General features: G+C 39.4%; 1 protein-coding gene across 1 annotated transcript in view; it reads right to left on the reverse strand.

Annotated features, from left to right (window-relative positions):
* LOC101942985 (uncharacterized) overlaps positions 1-27,781 on the reverse strand; it is a 78,208-nt gene that overhangs the window by 20,429 nt on the left and 29,998 nt on the right. Inside the window, exons 5-7 of the mRNA XM_065582452.1 lie at positions 18,354-18,662; positions 17,181-17,252; positions 15,607-15,747 (exon numbers count right to left, since the gene is read on the reverse strand). Coding sequence (XP_065438524.1) covers positions 15,607-15,747; positions 17,181-17,252; positions 18,354-18,662 — 522 coding nt within the window. The remainder of the gene's footprint in view (positions 1-15,606; positions 15,748-17,180; positions 17,253-18,353; positions 18,663-27,781) is intronic.

Raw genomic sequence — 27,781 nt, forward strand, 5'->3', positions numbered from 1 at the left:
CAGAATTGCATCATACGTATCATGCTTTGCTTTTGAAACAATAAAGAAAGAATTCACAGATTTGAAAGTAAAGAGAGAGGCAATTTCATTTCTTGCATCCAATTCATCCAAATTGCACGCAAGCACACAATCTTAACTCTGAGTTCAGCATGAGAACGATATCTCATTGCCAAATGTATTTTATCTACTTTAAGTCTATAATATATTGTTACTGCCTATTAAATTCTGGAAGATGGGAGTAAATTGTCCACTTATGAGTTACAGCTTTAGGGAGTTGGAATTGCAGAAGTTTACGTGCTTGAATTGAAGGCAGGTTTTTGTGGAACAGAAGAATCTATGAGAGTGCCCACTAACTTAGCTTCCAAACTCAAAATATATTAAACACTTTTTGAATGAATGCTGAGTACAGCTTTATGTTCTGGTTCATTTCAAAACATTTGTGACTTTGAATATCTCCCCTTTATTTACCCAAAATTTGTGTATAAAAGACACAGTGATAGTGAGAGGAAGGGTACATCTACACTGCAATAAAAGACCCGCAGCATGACACCACTGGCGCAATTTTCCTTATTCTGACTTGCAGGGCTGGGGATGTGCAGCTAAAATTTGCATTGTAGATGTTTAGGCTTGAGCTGGAGCGCAAGCTCTGAAACCCAGTGATAGAGGTGGTCTAAGATCCCATCAGTCAGAGCCTGAATGTCTACACTGCAGTTTTTAGCTCCACACCCCGAGTTCGATGAGTCAAGTCAGTTGACTCAGACTCTGAGACTTGGTGCCACAGGATTTTTATTACAGTGTAGATGTACCTGAAGGGAAGGGTATTAAAGAATCCACAAACCTTTTAATGAGGCCTCTCTTTAAAAATCACTAGAATATTTTATCAGGAAATAAATTTGCCCTGAACTAACTGCGTATACAATTTAAGAACCTTGGTTAGCACTTTTAAAAAGAGAGTTAGAAAAGTAATCTTTAAACCTTTTCTACACTAAGAAATTGAACCATTTTGTAAATATTTTTTTTATTAATTATTCACTTTAAAATGATATAAGAACATACAAGATATGTTCTTTAGCAGACCCAGACTATACAACTTCGGGGGAACTGTTGCTGAATGTCATTTTGGGAAATTACAGTAAATACATTAACATGTATCCCTCAATGACAAATATCAATAACGAAATTAGCAAGGATGATGCATCCTGAAATGACTTGGTCCATGTTTTTGGCAAATGTAAAGGAGTGTTATGCATAATGCTCAACGCTTCTGAAAATCAAGTCACTTAAATGCCCCAATAAGTATTAAGGAGCCTAACTTTAGTCAATCACTTCTGAAAATTTTGATTTTGAAGTATTACTAATAGTGGAGCTCTCAACAGAACTCAGCTATCAAATCTTTGCTGAGGAATAGAGGGAATGTTGCTGCTTGTGTCCAAATCCAATCTTTTGTCACTTCATCAAATCTTTAAAAATTGCTGCCTGCTATAAATTGGATAAAACACAACCAAAAATATTTGTATTAAAAGTCTGAACTAGAAAGGATAGAAATATTATTTGATCCTTGAGTTTGTGTAAGTGCATGAAATAATAAATACTGAACCAGACCAAAAAAGACTTCCCTACTAAAATCATTATCCATCTGCTCATTTCATATGGCTGACAGTAAATGATAAATTTTTTTAAACAGCATATTGAATTTATACGTTATCACAAGAAGTGAGCAGGTTCTCATCACTTTTACTGCCACTAATTTCTGTCTCCTGTTGTCACTGAGGGATACAACCAAGAGAATAAAGTTCCCAACCCAGCTAACTGCCAAAGAAGTATTCTCTACAGAATGAGGCAACATTCTCATGTTATAAATGTGCATCACAAAGAAGAAACGGAAGTTTGTCGATATTTCAGTAGTTTTGAAGGTCCCCAAATGGGCACCATGTATCTTGTGCATTCTCTATTTGTTCCAACACTTCAGCTTATTTTTGTGCTGTCCGCCTATTCTAGAGTTTTCTGGAACTATTTGGAACTGAACCAAACTATAATGCTTTAATTAGGGCTCTGTCAAAAAGTGTTTTAAATATCTTGAATTTAGGAGCAAATAAACACAGCTGAGACATAAGACCACCTAACTAAGAAAAAATCATTCATTAAAGAACATTCCCTCATTTTGGAAATTGTCACCAAAAAGGGAATTGATTTTTCTGTTCTTTCCAATTTAGATCCTCATGCTCCAGCACTAATTAGTTCAACATTTGGGGCTCAATCTTACATTCCATATGCACCATAAGCACGCAGGAATTCAGGATTTGGCTTGAACAGTAGGTTTACCAAATGATTTACTCACTCAAATCTTGCATGTATTCAAAAAATCTTTACATAGCTTCCTGCCCAGTGATGTTGTGCTTTGCAAAAACTAATGCTTATTTCTGGCATTTCTCATTAGATGTTTTTAGAAATTGGAGTCACATTTATATGTTGACACTTCTGCAAGCACATATAGTATTTTGTATTTGCACATGGTTAGATGGGTGTCTAGCCAATATAAAATCTGAATTTTGTACATATATAAGCAGCATGCGTGTTTGTATAAGTGGATGTGCAGCTGCATGAGCAAAATCAGTTTTAAATTTGTCACCTCATTTTAGGCCTGATCTAAAACCCCTTAAGACCAATTGGATTTTTTCATTTGGCTACAATGGGCTTTGCATAAGACACTTTAAGACCTTAATTTCCAAGTCTATTATAGTTTCCAGTGTAGAACTACTTGTTGTTTTGGTCCAACTTAACCTTTCAAAACACCTCACTTGTCTAATTTATTTAAGTGGACTTTTTAACAAGGAAGGTATATTGTAAAAGAATATATGTGATATATTCTTATTACTTTAAGTATCGCTTCTCTTTTTTAAGACAGCAGTTGACTTTGGGCCCTTTGGCTTCACTCCTTGCTCAAAAGAAATTCCTATTAGTTTCAATGGGAGGTTTCGTAAAGGGAGGATTGCAGGGTTAAGTTGTGATTGACTCACTGCTAACTATTTTTGTGTGTTGCAATCTGCATGCCACTTATAGGTAAACTATCATACGGAAATAATGCTGATGTTCTATTTGAGAACAAAGTCCGTTATGCCATCAGAATTTATTTAAAAATAAGTAAATGGTATGCTTGTAATTTTAATTTTGCATTATGTACTTGATCCAGCAAAGTGCTGAATGCTCCTGAGAAGTTCTGATTTCCCATCGAAACAACTGACCTTGAGGGTGCTCAGCACCTGGTATTATTTACATCCAAATGAGAAAAGGATTGTAATGACATTTCTCTGTTGCTAGTAACTGACTTTTGATTTCATTAACATTAGTGTTGTTAATAAATTATTAAACTCAAAATTTTAGCCTGTGTACATTCTTGCATTGAGATAAATTATTGAGCTTAATTTGATAGATTTTGCCTTTATGAAACATTTAAAATAGTTTGTCTAAAAACTTACTAGTTACGACAAGTTTTATGCCAGTTCCAAAGATTTTCACAGCTCCCACCGTGTTGAAACTCCCCAAGACATTTCTATTCAGAGAGACCAGATTTGAAGAAACATAGCATAAATAGGCACAACTGCGAGCCAGTTATTTCAACCAAAGAACTGGTGGAAATTTCAATGTATTTTTCAGGGTGAGCTTACATTGGTATTGGTATTGGTATTTTCACATACTGTAGTTTGGTAGCTTTTCAATTCTGTTCAAAAGAAAATCATTCATTTCACTGACAGAGAGGATCTGGTTGACGTTTGAGACTTAATGTTGGACTCGTTCTATTTTCTCTTTCCTAGTGGTTTGATGGAAATGGCTACTTCAGTTAAATTCTGCTGGATGCTCAGTGGTTTTGTCCCTGTACTGTCAGATTGGTCGAATGGGTGCATTTTTAAAATACCAACATAAATAAACATATAATTAGAAAAAAATACTAATTTTACAGTACACTGTGACCTATCCCCTTTTCTGAAGATGTTTCATGACATCTTTCCACCCATTAAACACTATTTTGAATGGTTTCCTGAATGGTTTCAAATGTAAAACTGTCTAATACAATTTTGCTTTCCTGTGCAGTATAATCGTAAAAGTCCAGTAGGCTTGGGGATTGGTTATATTCTGAATGAAGTCTCAGTGACAAAGGAGAGAGATATTTTAAGATGCATATTTTAGCAATGTAAATCTAGATGGCTCTGTTGAACATTATGAAAGAAGGCCCAAATCCTAGTTCAACTTTTTATAGCAAATGTTGCATAGAGTCTCTGGCTGATATAGACAGGCTACAAAACATGTTGGGCCAAATTCTCAACACAGCAGAGATAGAGTTGTACTGATGTAACAAGAGAAGCATTTGATTCAGATAGAATATCTTCCTTCATATTGCTTGTGTTTGAGAACAATCACTCATCTAATTATTGCATAATTTGGAAAATTCCTTGTCTTATGAAAATAGTATTTCAATATGTCAGAGAAGAAACCCGACTCTGATCCTGAGGTACTGAGGAGCCTCAACTCCCATCAAAGTCAATGGCAGATCATAAGCTCTCAGGACTGGGCTCACAATGTATGTTACAGGCTCAATACTATGCTTATTAAAAATATGGGGAATTTGATGCTGAATCAGGCCCTTTTATTCCTGCACCTGTCCACTCTTATGTGATGGCATTTATGTTTTAGTATGAATTTGAACTGATTTTGTGCAATAGAAAATTACCATACTAATCTAAAATGCTCATGTCAGTAATGAAATATACAATATTCACAAATCTTGGCTCTCTTGGTTCCAGTGCACATCCTTTCTCCCAGACCTTCCACCTGTCCCTATGCCCTTAACAAGAGAGAAAAAAAATTAGTATGAAATCCAGGCTCCATCCAAGTCAATGTCAAAACTTCCATTGACATCAACGGGGCTGAGATTTCATCCCTAACCTCTTACATCTCCTGACAAATACGTACTTGTGATACGAGAGGCTAAATTCTTGTCACCGCACTAAGCAGAGTAAAGGGGGTTTCTCTAGGAAGCTATATGATGGACCGGAAGATGAAATCTTTCTCCCAACCTAGCTAGAACATCATAGCCCAGGAGCTTTTGTAATATCCATGCAGTTGCCCACCCACTTAGCTGGAGTTTTAACCAGTTGATCTCACAAGTTACAGACCCACTGCCCATTCCATGCCCTCACCACTCCCCTCCTCCTGATCCCCATTGTTCTTTGATGCACAGGGTATCCTAGAATTGCCTCTTTGGCTTGCCCCCCCCACAGGATGGAACTATGGATGTTCTCCTGGTCTGGGGTATTGACCCCTACACAAGAGAACAACCCTCTATATCAATAATTGTCAATGTGATCACTCATCTGTTTTACTCTGTACTCTGTATTCTGTACATTATCCTCACATTTAGATAGTAAAGACATTCATTCTTCTACTGTAGATTGCATTGACCCAACACAGGAGAACAACCCAGCTTTGACACAGGGTGATCAAAAACATTCTATGTCAATAATTAATAGTCAATGTGATCACTAATTCGTTTTACTTTGAATTCTGTACATTAACCTCACATTTAGATAGTAAAGACATTCATTCTTCTACTGTAGATTGTATATCACATTTCAATTGTCTGTTATCCTTTTTTAATAAATTGTGCTCGGCAGTTGCTAAATTTATATTATCACAAGTAACTTTTTCTCTATGCTACTATAGAACTTACTTGAAACCATGAGCTTTGTGCCAGACCCAAAGACTTTGATATAATTGTTCTGACTGTGTTCTTGTGTTTTACAAAAACTCCTGGGCCAGATCTTCAGCTGCTGGAAATCAAAGTACGGTTATACAATATGGGTAAAATCCTGGCCCCAAAGTCATTGCTATTGAGTTCTGTGGAGTTGGGATTTCACCTCATGTTCTTTGAACGGAAAAGCCCCGACTATTATAATTCTGGAATCAAATTCAGCACTGGCACAAACAGCCACAATTTCTTTTGATTTTATTTAAAATTGTGCCAGGATCTGAATTTCTCCATGATTTTTGGTGTTTTTCTTTTCTTAGGAGGAACTTACTTAGCCAATATTTGATATCAGGGGTATCCGTGTTAGTCTATATTCACAAAAACAACAAAGAGTGTGGTGGCACCTTAAAGACTAACAGATTTATTTGGGCATAAGCTTTCGTGGGTAAAAACCCACTTCTTCAGATACATGCATCTGAAGAAGTGGGTTTTTTATCCATGAAAGCTTATGCCCAAATAAATCTGCTAGTCTTTAAGGTGCCACCTGATTCCTTGTTGTTTTTGCCAATATTTAATATTTCTCTTTGAGAAGATATTTTGTTACTAAAACATTTTATTGTATCCTACGGGTTTAATATACTAATAAATTAAGTGAGGAATTGTAGGTTTTCATGCAGTAATAAATAATCTATACATATCACAGACATGGTTCTCCATTCCTTACATAGTCAAAACACCTGGTAAATCTATGGGAGTTTTGTCTGTCAAAGAGTGCAGGATCTTATACAGGGAAGACAATTTAGGAAAATTGTCCATTGTAAACTAAAATTCTAACTAAATTGTATCTACATTCTTAATACCATAGATTATTCACTTAACATGCTGATCCTGATCTGATATTTTTAGAATTAATTATGATCGTGTATTCATTTTAATTGGCAGCATTACAACAATTTATCTTTAGTTCAGAGCTATAGGGGTACTAAGGTAAACTTGATTGTGAATTGAGCTTTAAAATAGACTGACTGTTCTAGTTGATTTATATAAATGTGCAGAGCATAATTCTGAGAGAGTAAGGACCTGATTTTCCTTTGTCCTGTGTTTGTGCAGTCAGTTATACCAATGCAAACTGGGTGTAATATGCAACTCAATCAGAATGATAGCATTTCCCATCGACTTTTCGTGACCATAAATGGCTTCTAAGAGCAAGGCAAAGAAGACTCAGGCCCCAAGTATATATCGTTAGACACTATTAAGAATATTTGCAAGTGTCAGTTTGCCTGCAATGCCAAGGTACTTCACACAAGATGACAATCTCTAGGGCCAAATTCTTTCACTTACACTAGTGTAACTACAAGTATTCAGATAGGAAGTTGCTGACTACTTCATAGATTGCTTCTTTTGTTTTAATTGAGAAGCATGACGTTACTTATTTTACAGTTTAATTTTATGCATGTTTATGAATTTTAGTGAAAGAATTTGAGTAATATCAAAGCTAAGATAAATTTTTGCAACTGGACCCCGAGGACCTGCATGCGGCACGTCCTTTGAAAAATTACATTTAACAGCTGATCTTTAGAAATATTCATCATTAACTTGAAAAAATCTACTTTAAATCTACCAGTAAAAATTGCAGGTTTGTTCTGGAATTAAAAAGTTGATGTGTTTGAGATCAGATCCTATGAGGTGCTGACAGCCCTAAGTTGCACTGAAATCTACCGGAATTCATGGTGTTCAGAACCTCACATTAAGTGCTTAGTACTTCACAAGATCGAGCTTACAATTGTTGACCTTTCCTGTGATAAAAAGCTTTTCTATGATCACAATAAGTCTCTTTATCTTTGCATTACTGTAATTACCACATAACTTACCTGTTACAAAGAGCTTGGTACCAGAGCCAAATACTATAGCCCCTAGAAGTATCACAGTGAGCAAATCCTTTGCAAAATACTGTACAGTTCTAGTATCTTTATATTGATGAACAAGTAGTTGTTGGTTTAAAAAAAATTGATTTGCTATTTAAATTGCTTTCTGGCCTTGCAATAAAATAGTAAATAAGGAGAGTGCTTGTAAAATAATGTGAAAACTGTGGAGGCGATTTCAAAGGGGCAAAAGACACTTAGACATCTAACTATCATTCCTGGGCACCTACGTGCCATTGAAAATCTGCCCCTAAAATAAATCTGATAAAACATGGTTATGTTTGGGCATGTCAAATAATTTGTGGAAAGGAACAAATTACTTTTTAAATTAGGGTCCATAGGCTGAGGTTATAAAATTAAGCCTGCATAGTGCCATCATTCCATGATGGTGCTCCTAATGATAACGACAGATTGAGGGTAGAATATAGCTCTTAAATTGGGTATATTCATGAGAAAAAATTTGGCTAATTTCTGCCATTTGGTGTAATCAGAAATATTCCCTAACAGAAAACATTTGCTCTTCAGAAATATTTGTTTGTCTCATGGACTAGGCACCCAGGAAGACGATTTAGCAGTATCTGGAGGGAAGAATAAGCTTAATTAAAGTCATATAATTCTCTCAATCCCATGAAATCCAAACATGGCTAACACATTTTAACAGTTGGAAATCATCTTTAAAAATAAAATTGAGAATCATATTATTGGATCAATTATCGTATTTTATTAAAAGGATTACTCTAGCACATATACCTCGTGTTTATGGAAAAAAGCACACCTCTTTATTCCCCATTACTATATGGAATCAACAAATTTACTGCATTTTGGCCTTGATTTGGCCTTTAATTAAGCGCATGCTTAAATACGTTGATGAATACGAATGGAAACATGCTTAAGTGCCTTCCTGAACTGGAGCTTTTTTTAGGAAAGAAAACACAATTGCAGTAAGATATTACTAATAGAAATGTACCTTTTAATGCTACCTAATGGCCAGATCATCCAAGCAGTGATCATCCTTACCTCCTATTTAAATGAATGAGCCTTAAAGAAGCTCAACAACTCCTATCACAGGGTGCTAAATATATGGTATTGTAGAAAAAACATAAGTTCAATATTTCACATTTACTGCTAACAATAATTGGTTCCACTTCTGAATACTTTTGCATAATCATCTCACAGTGTGACAATACTAAACAAGCTCTCCAAGCAATTTACATTATTCTCATTGATTACACAAGTGTAACTGGTTCATTCTGAAATAGAGAGACTACTACCGGTGAAATCCTGACCCCAATGAAGTCAATTGGAGTTTTGCCTTTGAGTTCAGTGGAATCAGGATTTCACCCAGTATATTTATGAATAACTTGATTTTGTCCTGGATAACAAGCATAGTAAATTCAGAGAGTAAATGTATGCTTTGAAAACATCTTGAGAAACTTACTTGAAACCACCAGTTTGGTGCCCAAGCCAAAGTACTTTATTCCATACTCACATCATTGAAATCCTCTACAAAAACTAATGAATTATCAAGTTATGAATTTCATCAGACTAAAATTCTGAAGTTCATATTTTAAATACAAAGTCCACAATCTGAACAAGACTTGCTATTGGCCACTTAATGGTGTGAGTACTAAACCATGTTTATGCACTTTGTGAATTCCTGTGCCTTTTTGCTACCAAAAATGTGTTTTGCTCCTTGACATACATCACTGCATGGCAAATTGAGTGGAGTGAATTCCTGGTCACCACCTGATTCCATTAATTTCAGTGGATGAGCAGGATTTAGTCCTGTGATCTCCAATGTGCCTGGATGGGAAGGATGATCTTGTGGTTAAAGCAGCAGAGTGGGACTCAGGAGATTTGCCTTTTTTCTGGCTCTCCCTGTGTGACCTTGGGCAAATCACAACCTCTGTGCTTCACTTTACATTTTAACCTGCTCTTAATGTATAGTTTAGAAAATGACATTTACTAGACAATGTATTATAAATACTATAATGTACTCAAAATTAAACTAGCACTTATATTATTGATTGGACTGTTTCTGTAGCTTTAATCTAATAAAGAATATTATACACAAAAGGGAAAAGATACTTTCAGTAAAAACACTTACTGAGAACCTGAAGACTGTTGCACCTCAGGCAATTTTCCTTCGTTAATCATTGTACATTGATATGGTCCTAGCAATAACAAACTTTTTAATAATCTCATACCTGCTAAATTGAAACCTGTGCTGTGAATTTTACACTTGCTGGCATTTGGACTCTTTCAATGGAGTTGCACAAGAGATTAACTTGGGCCAATATTTTAAATGTAAAGCTCTCCATTTCCCTCCTTCCTGATTCTTAACAGTTATTCAGTAAATATTCCAGACTTTTACTCTTGTATTCACTTTACTCATTAGGATTATATACTGCCCTCTGTGAACCCATTGGTGTCCTTGGGAGTTCCATACACCGGTCAAAAGCAATATATGGACTATGTGCAAATTCCTTTTATAATATTCATTTATTCGGTACAGTTTTTTTGTCCCTTGATTCTATTTACCAAAAGAAAAACAATCAAGAATAAAAATACTTACTCAAAACAACTAGTTTGTTTCCTGTGCCAAAGTCCTTGATCCAGCTGGAAGTATCACGTTGACTTTTCGTTTTACAATAAGCTGTGGTACTTATGCTGCTGTGTCCTTGCTCAAATAACCAGGTACTCTAACCAGTAGCTGGGAAAATACTCCTAATGAAGTATTCCTGGTCTCTTGACTGCTTGGAGAATTTAACAAATTTCACATTTGTGTGCCAGCGTACAGCTGATATATTAATTCTCTTCCCAGTGACTCTATTTGCATGTCCTTGCAACTTTTCTGTTAACGAATCCTCACTCCTTAAAATGGAAACTAGATGATGGCTTCTATTTGATTTTAATGTTGTAAATAGACTGTTGGATCAGACGGTTCTCAAACATTTTCATCGTGTGGTCCATATATGAAAAGAGAGATTATCTCATGGAATACAAACCCTGTCCCATTCCCAATAGCATTGACCAACTCCTCCTTCTCCCATCCGCAATCACATAACATCCCTATAGCAATTGCTTACCTGCAAAAATGATACCTGGAAAGAATTTCGTTCTTAGCTGTATTACTGAAATTTAATAGATGGTAATGAGGAGGAACCAGCATTATGTGATCAGCCAGCTCTCTAGCAACTGGCACAAAGAGCTCCATAGACTGCAGCTGGGAGCCTGTACCCTAGATATATATTTTGCTGTATGTTGGGATTGTTTTTGTTTGTGGGTTACCAATTTACTGGTATCTTTTTATATAGCTGCTGGGGAGGGGAAAAATATTTTCCTCTGCATACACAGACATTTTAAAACAGAACAGAGATAACATCTGAGAAAGCCCACCTCATTTCAGACTAGGTGTGGATGAGAATTTAGCAACTGGAATGGAACTAACCAGAGTATTTGATTTCTCTCACAGACACAGACACCCCGACCTCACTCACCTGCAGAATAATTCTGGGAAATAACTGACAGTGGGTAAGAAAAATTGAAAAGGAACATACAGAGAGAGGTTCCTCCCACATGTGCAGGTGGTTGTGTCAAAGGGCTTGTCTACTACCCAGGACTTTATTGGGAATATCTCCCAGCATTGCAATAGTGCTGGTGAATCTTCACTGGTGAGCCCTGGGAGAACTGGTGTAGTGAGGGCAATAGCATTCACTCTCTTGTTACCACTATTTCTTCTAGACCTGCTCTGAGCAGGATTAAGTGACACCATCATAAAAATGCCAGCACTAGCACTGCTGCACTTGGTGTCCTTGGTGGGGCTGTACTGATGTTAGTGCAACAGCGGGAGATTTCACAAATTACATCCATCGTTGTCTTTTTACCTAGCAAATATACCAAGTCATAGTCATATATTATATAATATGGTAGTTATAATATGATTTGGTCTTGCCAGTATGGAGAGAGCAAAACTGAATTTTAGCCATAGTCTAATCATGATGCATAATAACTTGCACTGGTGTTGCACTTTCCATCCAAGTATTTCAATGTACTTTAATGAATTAAGCTTCAATGTCTATGTGAGGCAGGTATTATTCACAGCTGGAGAAACTGAAACTCGGAGAGGATAAGTGACTTGGTCATGCAAGAAAGGGTGTGGAGTTGCAGGGGGCAGAGACTTGGGAGAAAGAGGAGGAGCAGGGGGTGGGGTCACAGTCCTGGTGTTTTTTGCCCCCCACTTCTACACAGGTTTCAACACCCCTGTGGGGGCTCCCAAATTGGCCAGGACCCTGGGCATGGGTTCCATGGGCCCATGCATTAATCCACTACTGAGTAGAGCAGAAGAATTATGTGTCATGTCTTGCTTACCATACTACTACTAATACATCCAAGAATGACGTTCACTTTTCTTGCAACAGTGTTACATTGTTGACTTGTATTTAACTTGAGATTCACTATGACTCTCAGATCCCTTTTCACAGTACTCCTTCCTAGGCAGTTATTTCCCTTTTTGTATGTGTGCAATTGATTGTTCCTTCTTAAGTGGAGTACTTTGCATTTGTCTGTATTGAATTTCATCCTATTTACTTCAGATCATTTTTCCAGTTTGTCCAGATCATTCTGAATTTTAATCCTATCCTCCAAAGCACTTGCAACAGCAGGAAGGGAAGCTGTTTAACCCCATCTCTTTTATAGCAGCTTAGATAACCCTGTCTCATGCCAACTGGGATCACCCTAACGCATCACCATTCAGACACTTCAGTGATGAGCGATAAATAACAATATAAAATAGGACATGGAAGGCTATAGACTAACAATGGTTTCTGCGATAGGTTGTAAGGACTGGTCAAAATCTCCCCACTTCTAGAACCCAGGAGAGTGAATAAAAGAGAAATAGAATAATCATCCTCTCGCCTCCTCGTTTTTCTATTTTAAATGCGCAACCATAATTATACATTATGTGACAGACCCAGACCAGTGGGGTACAGGAGTCTGGTAGAGGGCAAATATACTGGTCACTGGATGAGTAGTTTTCTGTTCCCTGAGTGACCAGAGCAGGGGCTGCACTAGAGGAATCAGGAACCTGCTAGAACCAATTAAGGCAGGCAGGCTAATTAGGACACCTGGAGCCAATTAAGAAGAAGCTGCTAGAATCAATTAAGGCAGGCTAATCAGGGCACCTGGGTTTTAAAAAGGAGCTCACTTCAGTTTGTGGTGCGAGTGTGAGGAGCTGGGAGCAAGAGGCGCAAGGAGCTGAGAGTGAGAGGGTGTGCTGCTGGAGGACTGAGGAGCACAAGCGTTATCAGACACCAGGAGGAAGGTCCTGTGGTGAGAATAAGGAAGGTGTTTGGAGGAGGCCATGGGGAAGTAGCCCAGGGAGTTGTAGCTGTCATGCAGCTGTTACAGGAGGCACTATAGACAGCTGCAGTCCACAGGGCCCTGGGCTGGAACCTGGAGTAGAGGGCAGGCCCAGGTTCCCTCCAAACCTCCCAATTGACCTGGACTGTGGGTTCTTCCAGAGGGGAAGGTCTCTGGGCTGTTCCCCAACCCACATGGTGAATCTCTGAGACAAGAAAATCCGCCAATAAGCGTAGGACCCACCAAGATAGAGGAGGAACTTAAACACAATTAACATCGGTGTTTACATTTAATAAAAATGGCGTTGTTGCAGGTGGATGAAGGGGTAAGAGACAGATACTGGCAGGGCCTGAATTTCAAGGTGCATGATATAGACAAACATTTTAATTATAGATGGCACACTTTAGGTATAGATGACTGTAAGTTAACATTGCCTGAAACTTCCCATTAGAAGACCCTGTTTTCAATTGCTTATACCTTTGCCAAACACAGTCATGGTAAAAACAGATCAAGTCATTCCATGGTCATGGGAACGTTTGGACCCACTGGATCAAAGTGAAGTCACGAACTGTTAATGTGTGGCAGCTGATCAAAGTGACCTAACTCTCTGATACCGTGTGGCAGCAGAGGCCATGTAACGAGTAAAGTTCCCGGGCCGTGAGAGTGGTGACAAGCGTGACATAGCTGTATCCTTAGCCATCACGCTTGTTTGCTTTCAATACGTGTGAGGAAGAGGAGGAGGCGGGAGGTGGGGACCAGGAAACAAAGGGCCAGGCAGGCAGTGGAGAGAGCAGTGTGAGAAAGGGATGCTGCAGCCACAGGTACGAGGAGGAGCAAGGGCCAACAGCAGCCTGTGTGTGTACACCCCTTGGGGGTTACTGCGAGGAGGGGAAGTGACTATATTACCAAAATTACCCAAAGTCCTGGATTTTGTGGGATTGTCCTTAGACACCCACAATCTTCTGTTTGCCCCAGACCTCCCACCAAGTGGCATTGTGACCTAGCACATGGGGTCATGGCACCACTTAGGTTTGGCTCATCTGCCCCTCCGTAGCCCACTTTAGCCACTTGAAAGGTTGGGACATATGCACTAGAGCGCTGCGGGGAGGAAGGGAACAATGTTACTGCCGGGGGAGGGGAAGTGTGGAAGGAGCAGTGTCACCAACCTCCGTGATTTTGGGGGCTACTTTTCACATGTGTTTGCCAAAAGCTCAAGTTCTGAGGCTGACAACACTGTTGCTGCTGCAGGCCACTTTAGCACCAGATCTGAGAGCAAGGACCCGCTCTCTTCTGTGTGATCAATGCCTCTTCACCCCCGCTGCTAGCACCCAGGCGGTGAGGAGGAATAGGAAGCAGCCTGACTGAGAATGCAGAGGGGTGAAGAGTGGGGGAAAGATGGGGACGGGGGTGAAATACAGGGAGAGATAGGTGCAGGAGCCAGAGTGTGAGAAAAAGCAAAGTGGAAGGGGGGATGGTTGCCAGAAGTGGGGGGAAGCAGTGAGATACAGGAAGCAGTGCGGGGAGGAGAGGACAGGTGAGACAGCAGAGGAGGAAATGGACTGTCAGTAACGGGTGGTGGATAGGACTAGAGGGAGTGGCAGGGGAAGAATATCGGTGTGTATAGGCATGGATGTGCAGGAGGATAGGAGCTGAAGGGGAGGGGTGGATATGAGAGAGGGGGACACAGATAGAGTTGGAGCTAAAGGGAGGAGGCCTGGTCTAGTGCTTAGTGCTAATCTGGGAGTTGGGAAACCCGGGTTTAATTCTCTCTTCTGCCACAGGCTTTCCATGTAGCTTTGGGCATGTCACTTAGTCTCTTCAGACCTCAGTTCCCCATCTGTAATATGGGCATAATAATACTTCCTTATCTCACAGCAGTGTTGTGTGAATAAATGCATTAGTGATTGTGAGGCATTCAAATACTACCGTGGTAAAAGCCATATAAATATGTTACATGGTTGGGTGCAGGGGATGAAACAAATGGGTCTCTGACCACTAGAGAACCCTCTCTTACAGTTCCTAGAATTGATTTCCTTTAAATAAATAAACTGGACAGAATTCTGCAATGCTGAATTTTATTTAAAATCCATTAATATGTCAATTAAAAAAATTAGTCATATTTCAGAAGCCTGTTTTTGTTTTATAAAGAAAATAAATTTATTTAGTAGAAATGAAATGACAAATCATTTTAAATTACAGATTAGGACTCTACCCCTGCAAATTGGCCTATCCACATCGAAAAAGTTCTTTGTGTGCACAAGTGTTTTTGCAGGCTAAGAGACTAAGAGAATCATCCTGCACTGCTTTGTGATGTAAAATTCCTATTGAAATCAAGGAGTGTAGCCTCAGCCCTTGAAGTTCCACAGTTACAAAATTAAAATAATGAAATAGGAAAAATGGTCACATAAAACTGTTCGCTCTTAAGCAGAAGAAACCATCTGTGCTAATTAGAAAAATAAACAAAAAAATCAAATTGAAATGCATGTCTTAGAGCAAGGTGTTTCATATGAGCAGGCTTATAGCAAAGCAAAGTAAACTTGAGACACAAATGCTGACATTGGAAGGTATAAGGAGAAGTTTAAGGTTTTTTCCCCCGATGTTTGATTGGACTTTGCATCCTGTATATGAAGAAGAGTACGATGACGTAGTACATGCTGCTTTTCAGGAGTAGGACAATGTATATTAAAGAGGCGGTCCTGTGCATGAAATGCTCTGTAATATCTACACAAAATAGAACAACAACAAGTGGTTAACGTTGCATAACTTCTAGCTGCAAAGAAAAATAAATATAAAACCGTGTGTGATGGCGTAAGGTATACATGGTATTTGATCAGGCCTGGCTCCAGGCACCAGCACAGCAAGCGCGTGGGGAGCGGCCTGCCGGTCACCGTGAGGGTGGCAGTCAGGCTCCCTTCGGCGGCATGCCTGCGGGAGGTCCGCCGGTCCCACGGTTTCGGTGGTGGGTACGCTGAAGGCGCGGGACTGGCGGACCTCCCGCAGGCATGCCGCCAAAAGCCGATTGGCTGCCGTGCTTGGGGTGGCAAAATACATAGAGCCGCCCCTGTATTTGATTGCAGTAATTATACCACCTAATCTGATTATGCATAAATCAATATCTGACTCTGTCTAAACAGGTCTACATTCTGCTCATACCTTCCCATCCAGCAGCACTGAGAGAAACAAAGAGGCACTCTCAGTGCTGGTATCGCTGGTGTCTGCTAAGGAGTAAGCAGAATGCTAGTGCTTCTTATAATAGGCTGGTGCCATGATTTTAGGCCCAGATTGTCAGGCCTGGGTGCCTAAGTTTATTCTGAATCTGTGTCCAAGTAGCTGATCAATCAAATGGTCTGATTTTCAGAAGTACTGAAATTACACTGAAATCTGTTGGGTCTTCAAGCTTTCAGCACCTTTACGCACCATTTGAAAATTTTGGCTTTGAATACTTTTGATAATTTAACATGTTAAATGTTAGATTAAGGAACAGTAGCACATGCAGGTTAAAGAACAATGACCCATGTGGCATGTTAACAAAGCACAACAAATACCACCAAACATGTATTTCAGCAGGACTTCTAGAATGTTTAACCTGAGCTGCCCATGGGCATTAGGTTTTGGACCCTTTTGGTAACGCACAGCAGACGTTAACTTACAGCAACAGGTGCAGACTTTCTTCTTTCCGGGTGGGTGCTCCACCCCACTCCACTCCTTCCCCTAAGGTCCCACCCTTGCTCTGCCTCTTCTCATCTCTGCTCTGCCCCCTTCCCTGTGGCCCTGCACCCACCCCACCTCTTCCCACCCACGCTCTGCCCCATCCCCCGAGCGCGTCCTGCCCTCGCTCCACCTCTTTCCCCACCCCTGCTCTGGCCCTTCCCCCCAATGCCTCCTGCCGAGCAGCTGATCGGCTGGACGGACCAAACAGCTGATCGGCAGGTGGTTGGTGGGTACTCAGCATCTACTATTTTTTTCCATGAGTACTCTAGCCCTGGAGCCCCCACAGAGTTGGGGCCTATGCTTACAGCAATGTTCCACATCTACAGTAGTTGTGTTTGGACCTTTTCGAAAGAGAAAATATTTTCAGTTTTGTCTTAACCATATCAAATAGTGCTTAATTCTTAACTGTATTGTATAGAAAATGAGAACTGAGAAACAATTACCTGTGGAAAGCGTGGTGCCATTTTCAGGTTTGTTGATACAACTTCCTATGGTTTGAGACACTACATGTTTGTCTGAAAGGATAAAAGCATATCACGTAAAGAGGGCTTTAATTGTCAAATGGGATTCTTGTTGAAAATTAAGTCATACTTTTCCTGATAGACGTTCAAAGAGAAAGATGGTAAAAGTATTATAACTACAGTGATTCAAATATGGAAAGTTAATATATGCTCAGGCAGTGCAGACCTCTGTGTCTGTAACGACCTCACTTGAAGTCTTTGGCATTTGCTTGAGCACCAGTGTCGGAACTAGCAGATCTGATTTCAGGTTCTGGACGTCGGAACTTCTGTGTATGCAAGCTTCTGGTCATTTAGAGCCAGATGCATTTTGTCCCACCAAATTACCCAGTTGTGTTTGCCCCTTTGCAATGTGTACATATATTTGGCAGAAAAAACCTGACTGCCTAATTTTGTCTCTAGCCTCAGGGAGCCTGAGATTGTTGGCATTCCGGGTAGTGGTAATGTTATTTAATAGCTGTACAAGAGACAGAAGAAAATAGTCCTGATGAGGAGAAGAGTCTAAGGCCCATCTCTTAGGTATTTTTGATGTGCAAGAGGGGGAAGGTCAATAAACCCTTCTTTTCCATTGCATTTGAAAGAGATAAATTTGTATCTGCTGTTATTAATTTATTGTATCTCAGATAAGAACCAAACAGAAATTACTTCTCTGAAGCTCATTTCTCTTGCATTATCTTTTTGATTTTGTTTTGTGTAATTCTTCTGGTCTGTTTTAATAAGCTAGATGCTGTGTGTGTTATTACGTTTGTTGCAGTATATAGCACTTGTTCAAAACCAAACACTCTAGCCCAGGTCTCTGGCAGGTGTAAATCTACAGAGCTCCATTGACTTCAGTGGAGTTACGCTGATTTACACTAGCTGAGGAGCTCAGCCAACATTTTCTTTCATTACAGAAAGATTTTCAACGGGGGGAGAGGAGCCAAAACTGAGCTTTTGATGGAGAAGCAAGCTTCAGTGATAGCCCACTTATGGAGAGATGGAAAGTAATATTGGCCTGGAGAGCACAAACCCTTTTAGGAACAGTAATACATTTTATTGTAAAGAAACAATGAACTCTCTAAATATATATAGAACTAGTTTTAATAATATAGTATATACCTGGAGATGCGGTGGGGACAAAATCCTCTTTGCTTTCATGTTGATAGTGGCAGCGATAATTCTTGTTGCTATTTTTATCTATGGTCAGCCAGCTGCTTATTGAGTATGATTGGTTATTGTTACCAGGGGACCAAATTTCCTCGTGCACTGCATTGTTCTCTGCATTCTTCTTCTCCTCATCTTCCCAAGTCACCTTAATAACATCTGGGTAAAAATCCTGAATGAGGCACATGTATGATACTTTCCCATCTTGTTCAGTATAGGGAGGCACGACCTGAAACTTGGTGTAATCAAGTTTTGCTGGTATATCTGGATTCATTTTAGAGAGAGAAATGAATTTGTTAGGAATTAAGTAAATTCAGAATTGCATCATATGTATCATGCTTTACTTTTGAAACAATAAAGAAAGAATTCACAGATTTGAAAGTGAAGAGAGGCAATTTCATTCCTTGCATCCAATTCCTCCAAATTGCACACAAGCACACAATCTTAACTCTGAGGTCAGCATGAGAACGATATCTCATTGCCAAATGTATTTTAACGACTTTAAGTCTATAATATATTGTTACTGCCTATTAAATTCTGAAGATAGGAGTAAATTGACGACTTATGAGTTACAGCTTTAGGGAGTTGGATTTGCAGAAGTTTACATGCTTAAATTGAATGCAGGTTTTTGTGGAACAGAAGAATCTGAGAGTGCCCACTAACTTAGCTTCCAGACTCCAAACATATTAAACACTTTTTGAATGAATGCTGAGTACAGCTTTATGTTCTGGTTCATTTCAAAACATTTGTGACTTTGAAAATCTCCCCTTTATTTACCCAAAATTTGTGTATAAAAGACACCGTGATAGTGAGAGGAAGGGTACATCTACACTGCAATAAAAGCCCTGCGGCACGACCACGACTGGCCCAAATCTCCTGACTCTGACTTGCAGGGCTGGGGTGGCGCGACTAAAAATTGCAGTATAGGTGTTTAGGCTTGAGCTGGAGCACAAGTTCTGAAACCCAGTGACGGAGGTGGTCTAAAAGCCCAGGCTCCAGTCAGAGCCTGAATGTCTACACTGCAGTTTTTAGCACCAAAGCCCGAGACCAGGAGCCCAAGCTAATTGACCCAGGCTCTGAGACTTGGTGCCACAGGATTTTTATTACAATTTAGATGTACCTGAAGGGAAGGGTATTAAAGATTCCACAAACCTTTTAATATGACCTCTTGTTAAATATCACTAGACTATTTTATCAGGAGATAAACGTGCCCTGAACTAACTGTATATACTATTTAAGAACCTTGTTTAACACCTTTAAAAAGAGAGTTAGAAAAGTAATCGTTAAGCCTTTTCCACACTAAAAAACTGAACCATTTTGAATTTTTTTAATCAGTTATTCACCTGTAGTGGGGTGGTCACCCCGTTCTGGCTCTGAAGGGGTTAAAGCAGCCCTGGAGAGGGCTGCAGTTGGAAAAGGTAGGCTGATGGGGAAAGCAGCCACAGCTGTGGCCTGCGAATCAGGGTCCAGCTGGCCCTTATAAGAGGGCAGTGGGCCAAAAGCTAGCACACTCTCTCTAGCTTCTTGAGAGAGAAGGACCTGCCTGCCTGGGAGTTGGAGTAGTGCTGGGGAAGGGCAGAGGGAGCTGAGGAGCTCCAGCCAGCAAAAACTGCAGGCTGCTGGCCTTGCTAAAAGGGCCAAATAGGCACTGGGGCTGCAGAGGGGCAGCCTAGAGATAGGCAAAGGTAGCAGATCCTAACCCCCTTGCCAATGAGTGGTTTACAGACAGCAGTCAGCCCCAAGGAGCGGGGGCTAGATGATGACTGGCAGTAGCAACTGAGACAAGGTGGGTTTAGAGGGTTGGGGGTTCCCCTGGGAGGGGAGACCTAGAGCAAGGGGGTACTGTGGTGGGCAGAACCCCTGGGGAAAGGGCACCGGGGTCTGGGAGGGACACAGGGCCAGTGGCAGGTGAGACACCGGCCTGCAGAGGGCGCTCTGGGCTGGAAAGAGCTAATTCCTGAGACAGCCAGGAGGAGGTGCTGTACTGGTGAGTTGTCGCTCTGCTACATCACCTTAAAATGATATAAAAACATACAAGATATGTTCTATTGCAGATTCAGCTGATACAACTTTGGGGAAACTGTTGCTGAACGCCATTTTGGGAAATTACAGTAAATACATTAACATGTATCCCTCAATGACAAATATCAATTAAGAAATTAGCAAGGATGATGCATCCTAAAATGCGTTGGTCATGTATTTGGCAAATGTAATGCAGTGTTATGCATAATGCTCAACACTTCTGAAAATCAAGTCACTTAAATGCCGCAAAAAGTATTTAGGAGCCTAACTTTAGTCAATCACTTCTGAAAATCTTGATTATGAAGCATTTCTAATAATGGAGCTCTCAACAGAACCAGGGCCGGATCCACGGTTTTTGCCGCCCCAAGTGGCGGGAAAAAAAAAAAGCCGCGATCGGCGGCAGCGCCGCGGCGCTACTTTCTCCTTCGGCGGCAATTCCGCTGCAGGTCCTTCCCTCCAAGAGGAACCGAGGGACTCGCCGCCGAAGAGCCCGACGTGCTGACCTTTCCCCTTGGCCAACCCAAGCACCTGCTTGCTGAGCTGGTGCCTGGAGCCAGCCCTGAACGGAACTCAGCTATCAAATCTTTGCTGAGGAATAGAGGGGATGTTGCTGCTTGTGTCCAAATCCTGGAGTGGATTAGCGAAGTGCCAATTAGTTAACGTCTGCTGTGTCTCCTGAATTATTTTTAAATAATTCTGCCTCTGTATTTATTTTGTCACTCTAGGAATAGAGCTGATCACAAAAAAATTGCAAAAAAACCCAAATTTTTGTCACTTCATAAAATTTTTAAAAATTGTTGCCTGTTATAAATTGGATAAAACACAACCAAAATATTTTTAAGTCTGAACTAGAAAGGATAAAAATATTATTTGATCCCTGTGTTTGTGTAAGTGCATGAAATAATAAATACCTAACTAGACCAAAGAAGACTTCCCCATTAAAATCACTGTCTGCTCATTTCATATGGCTGACATTAAATAATACATTTTTTTTAAAACAGTATATTGAATGTACTAGTTCCCACAAGAAGTGAGCAGGTTCAAAACACTTTTACTGCTGCTAATTTCTGTCTCCTGTTTGTCACTGTGGGATACAACCAAGAGAATAAGGTTCCCAACCCAGCTAACTGCCAAAGAAATATTCTCTACAGAACGAGGCAACATTCTCATGTTATAAACGTGCATCACAAAGAAGAAACGGAAGGTTGTTGATATTTCAGTAGTTTCGAAGGTTCCCAAATGGGCACCATGTATCATGTGCATTCTCTATTTGTTCTAACACTTAATTTGAAGTGAAAAATTAGAGGCCATTTAACAAAATAGTTGGCCTTTACCCCACAAAATATATTGGTTGGAATTTTTAAAGCTAGCAAGAAGTGATTTAGGTGCCCAAATCCCTTTGAAATTCAGGCTCTTTTGATAATGTCACCCATTGTCTTTAGTCAACTGAGACACAAATAGATTAATAAATACTAAGGCCCTGTTCCCACAAAGTCTTACACATGTGCTTAATTTTATGCATTGTGAGTAGTCCCACTGATGTCAAAGCTTGTGAAGGTTCCTTTTCTAAAATGATTTCAGCTTATTTTTCTGCTGTCCGGCTATTCTAGAGTTTTCTGAAAACCACCCAGGAATACAGGATTGGGCTTGAACAGTAGGTTTACCAAATGATTTATTCACTCAAGTCTTATATGTATTCAAAACACCTTTACCTAGCTTCCTGCCCAGTGATGTTGTGCTTTGCAAAAACTAATGATTATTTCTGGCATTTCTCATTAGATGTTTTTAGAAATTGGAGTCACATTTATATGTTGACACTTCTGCAAGCACATGTAGTATTTTATATTTGCACATGGTTAGATGGGTGTCTAGCCAATATAAAATCTGAATTTTGTACATATATGAGCAGCATGCGTGTTTGCATAAGTGAATGTGGAGCTGCATGAGCAAAATCCTGGCCTCACTTTAGGTCTGCTCTACAATCCCTTGAGGCCAATGGGATTTTACTCATTTGGCTTCAATGGGCTTTGCGTGTGATACTTTAAGAAGATCAGACCCTTAATTTCCAAGTCAATTATAGTTTCCAATGTGGAGCTACTTGTTGTTTTGGTCCAACTTAACTTTTCAAAACACCTTACTTGTCTAATTTATTTAAGTTGAACTTTTAACAAGGAAGGCATGATGTAAAAGAATATACGTGATATATTTTTATTAATTTATGTATCACTTCTCTTTTTTAAGATGGCAATTGATTTTGGGCCCTTTGGTTTCACTCGTTGCTCAGAAGAAATTCCTATTAGTTTCAATGGAAGGTTTTCTAAAGGGAAGATTGCAGATTTATGTTGTAATTGACTCACTGCTAACTATTTTTGTGTGTTGCAATCTGCATGCCACGTATAGGTAAACTCTCATACGTAAATAATGCTGATGTTCTATTTGAGAACAAAGTCCGTTATGCCATCAGAATTTATTTAAAAATAAGTAAATGGTATGCTTGTAATTTAAATTTTGTATTATGTGCTTGGTCCAGCAAAGTGCCGAATGTGCCTGTGAAGTTCTGAACGCTTCTCATTTCCCACTGAAACCACTGGATATTGCGGGTGCTCAGCACCTGGTATTATTTACACCCAAAAGAGCAAAGGATTGTTATGACATTTCTCTGTTGCTGGCCAGTGACTTATGATTTCATTAACATTAGTGTTGCTAATTATTACACCCGTAATAAAATTTTAGTCGGGATACATTTCTTGCATTGAGATAAATTATTGAGCTTAATTTGATAGATTTTTGCCATTATGAAACATTTAAAGTAGTTTGTCTGAAAACTTACTAGTTACAACAAGTTTTGTGCCAGTTCCAAAGATTTTCACAGTTCCCACAGTGTTGCAACTTACTAAAAAATCTGCCCAAGACATTTCTATTCAGAGGGATCAGATCTGAACAAAGATTGCTAAATAGGCACAACTGAGAGCCAGTTAATTCAACCAAAGAATTCAATGTATTTTTCAGGGTAAGCTTACATTGGTCTTTTCAAATACTATATATTAATATTAATTTGGTAGGTTTTAAATTCTGTTTGAAAGAAAATCATTCATTTCACTGACAGAGAAGATCTGTTTCACAGTTGAGACCTAATGTTATACCAATCTCATAGAGCTGGAAGGGACCCCAACAGGTCATCATGTCCAGCCCCCTGTCTTCACTGGCAGGACCAAATACTGATTTTGCCCCAGATCCCTAAGTAACCCTCTCAGGGATTGAACTCACAACCCTGGGTTTAGCAGACCAATGCTCAAACCCCTGAACTATCCCTTGTACTATTTTCTCTTATTTAGTGGATTGATGGAAATGGATATTACAGTTAAATTTCAGTGTTTTTTATCCTGTACTGTCAGAGTGGTCAAATGGCTGCATATTAAAAATATAAATATAAATAAACATATAATTAGAAAAAAATACTCATTCTACAGTATACTGTGACCTATCCCCTTTTCTCAGGATGTTTCATGACATCTTTCCACCCACCAAACACTATTTTGAGTGGTTTCCTGAACTGTTTCAAATGTAAAACTGTCTAATACAATTTTGCTTTCCTGTGCAGTATAATTAAAAGGAATCCTAAAAGGCCAGTAGGCTTGGGGATTGGTTATATTCCTATTGAAGTCTCAATGACAAAGGAGAGAGATAATTTGAGATGCATATTTTAGCAGCCTAAATGTAGTTTTCCCTAGGGAACATTATGGAACAAGGGCCAAATCCCAGTTAAATCTTTTAAATCTATTTTTCTTTTAAAGTGAATTTAGAATTTGTGAAACATGCCAAATTAACAGCATTGGAAACTACCGGTATTGAAAATACTTCAGCATTCTACAATAGTGGTCCAGTGCTTAGTAATGCCATTGTAAATTGTGATGGGTGATTTTTGACCAGTTCAGGATAATCTATTTTATTTAATACTGGATTTCTCACCTGGTCCTAACAGTGTATTTGAAACCTGTTTGCAAAGGTCACCTTTAAAGGATGAGATGGTGAATTATTCTTAATAGCTCTTAAATTCTTGGTATTTCTGCAAAAAGTGCAGAAATATACACAAAAGGGAAAAGATACTTTCAGTTAAAAACACGTACTCAGAACATGAAGATTGTTGCACCTCAGGCAATTTTCCTTCATTACTCAACGTACACTGATATAGCACTAACAATAACAAACTCACACTTGCTAAATTGAAACCTGTGCTGTGAATTTTACACTTGCTGGCATTTGGACTCTTTTAATGGAGTTGCATGAGAGATGAATTTGGCACAATATTTTAAATGTAAAGCTCTCCATTTCCCTCCTTCCTGATTCTTAACATCTATTCAGTAAATATTCCAGACTTTTACACTTGTACTCACTTTACTAATTAGGACCAAAACTCCCCTCATTCAATCCATTGTTGTCCTTGGCAGTTCCACATTCAGATCGAGAGCAATACATGGCTTATGTGCAAATTCCTTTTTTTATATTAAATTATTCGGTACAATTTTTCTGTCCTTTGTTTTTCTTTTGGTAAATAGAATCAATCAAGAATAAACATACTTACCATAAACAACTAGTTTGGTTCCTGTGCCAAAGTACTTGATCCAGCTTGAAGTATCATGTTGACTTTTCGTTTTACAATAAGCTGTGGTACTTTACTTATGCTGCTGTGTCCTTGCTCAAATAACCAGGCACTCCTATCAGTAGCTGGGAAAATACTTCTAATGAAGTAATCCTAGTTTCTTGACTGCTTGGAGAATTTAACAAATTTCACATTTCTGTGCCACCATAAAGCTGATACATAAATGCTCTTCCCAGTGATTCTATTTGCATGTCCTTGCAACTTTTCTGTTAACTAATGGTCACTCCTTAAAATGGAAACTAGATGATGGCTTCTATTTGATTTTAATATTGGAAATAGACTGTTGGATCAGGCGGTTCTCAAACATTTTCATCGTGTGGTCCACATATTAAAAGAGAGATTATCTCATAGACTACAACCCCTTTCCTATTCCCAAGAGCATTGACCACCTCCTCTTCCCATCCGCAATGACATAACATCCCTGTAGCAATTGCTTACATGGAAAAATGATACCTGGAGAGAATTTCGTTCTTAGCTGTATTACTGAAATTTAATAGATGGTAATGAAGGGGAACCAGCATTATGTGATCAGCCAGCTGCAGCTGGGAGCCTGTACCCTAGATATATATTTTGCTGTATGTTGGGATTGTTTTTGTTTGTGGGTTACCAATTTACTGGTATCTTTTTATATGGTTACTGGGGAGGGGAAAAACATTTTCCTCTGCATACACAGACGTTTTAAAACAGAACAGAGATAACATCTGAGAAAGCCCACCTCATTTCAGACAAAAGGTGTGGATGATAATCTAGCAGTTGTTAGGGAATTTACCAGAGGATTTGATCTCTCTCACAGACAGACACTGTCACCTCCACCTCACTCACCTGCAGAGTAATTCTGGGAAATAACTGACAGTGGGTACAAAAAATTGAAAAGGAACATACAGAGAGAGGTTCCTCCAAAATGTACAGGTGGTTGTGTCAAAGGGCTTGCTTACTACCCAAGAGTTTATTGGGAATATCTCCCAGCATTGCAATAGTGCTGGTGAATCTTCACTGGTGAGTACTGGGAGAACTGGTGTAGTGAGGACAATAGCATTCACTGGCATGTTACCACCATGTCTTCTAGACCTGCTCTGAGCAGGATTAAGTGACAACATGATAAAAACGCCATCACTAGCACTGCTGCACTTGGTGTCCTTGGTGGGACTGAACTGATGTTAGTGCAACAGTGGCAGATTTCACAAAATAAATGCATTGTCGCTCCACTACCAAACAAATATACCAAGTCAGAGTCATACATTATATAACGTGGTAGTTGCACTGGTGTTGCACTTTCCATCCAAGAATGTCAATGTACTTTAATGCATTAAGCTTCAATGTCTATGTGAGGCAGGTATTATTCACAGCAGGAGAAATTTAAACCCAGAGAGGACAGGTGACTTGGTTATGCAGGGAGTGTGTAAAAGAGAGCCAGGCATTGACTCCAGATCTTCTGAGGCCCAATCCTGTACTTTAACCAGGAGCTGGGCAGTAATAAGAGCCACCAGGGAGCCCAGGCTGCTATGGGGAGCCCTGGACCCTCCACCTCACGCAGGGTGGTGTGCCCCAGAGTTGTGGGGGTGTAGGAGCAGAGCCTTGTACTTTTTAATTGATCCTAAGTACAGGTTTACATTCTGGTTCATTTCAAATCCATTCCAGGAACTCTAGAATAGTCAGAAATGGAGAGTGGAGACAATATTTTCTCTTTTTTAAGAGAGCTAAGATATGGTGTTTTGCTTTGGCATACTCTCAAAATTCAAAACCAGCCAAATGGATTTAGCTCAAATTTTCCAAAATTGTTTATCTTGAATTTCTCGGTTACACAGTCTTGAGAATAATCAGTTTAAACTCTGATGCTATCCTATACAAAAGTACTTCACTAATGTAAATAATCAACATTTATAGTGTAATCAATAAATATCAAGGAAATCAAAGTGAAGGCAACCTTAACATCCAAACCACTCTCCATTCACTTCCCTTATCAGTGAGCATTTAATAAATTAGAGGAGATTTTGAAAGGCACATATGGTAGGTAAACACCTACTTTGAAAATCTCTCCTTTAGTTAACCAAAACTTGCATATTAAACTATGATAATGTGAGGAAAAGTATGTCTACACTGCAATAAAAGACCCCAGCTGGTCCAGGTCTCCCGACACAGGCTTGTAGGGCTGGGGCTGAAATTGCAGTGTAGACATTTGGACATGAGCTGGAGTGCAGGCTCTGAAACCCAGCGAGGCAGTGGGTTTCAGAGCCCAGGCTCCAGCCCGAGCCTGAATGCCTACACTGCAGTTTTTAGCTCCGCAGCCCGAGCCCCACGAGCCCAAGCCAATGGACGCAGGGTCTGAGACTAGGTGCCATGGGATTTTAATGCAGTGTAGCTGACCCAAAGGGTTGGGAAATAAATGTTCCAGATACCTTTTAATAAGGCTTCTCTTTAAAAATCACCAGTATATTTTATCAGGAGATAAATTTGCCCTGAACTAACCAAGTATACTATTTATGAACCTTGGTTAGCACCTTTAAAAAGAGTTAGACAAGCAATCTTTAAGCCTTGTCCACAACAAGAAATTTAACCATTGCTGATAATATTTTTCTTCAATGATTCACCTTAAAATGATATAAGGAATGACCTATGTTCTACTGAGGAACCAGTTAATATCACTTCGGGGGAACTTTTGCTGAAAGCCATTTTGAGAAATTACAGAAAATACATTAACATG

The sequence above is a fragment of the Chrysemys picta genome, chromosome 2 (assembly GCF_011386835.1).
Source record: "Chrysemys picta bellii isolate R12L10 chromosome 2, ASM1138683v2, whole genome shotgun sequence".
NCBI lineage: Eukaryota > Metazoa > Chordata > Testudines > Emydidae > Chrysemys > Chrysemys picta.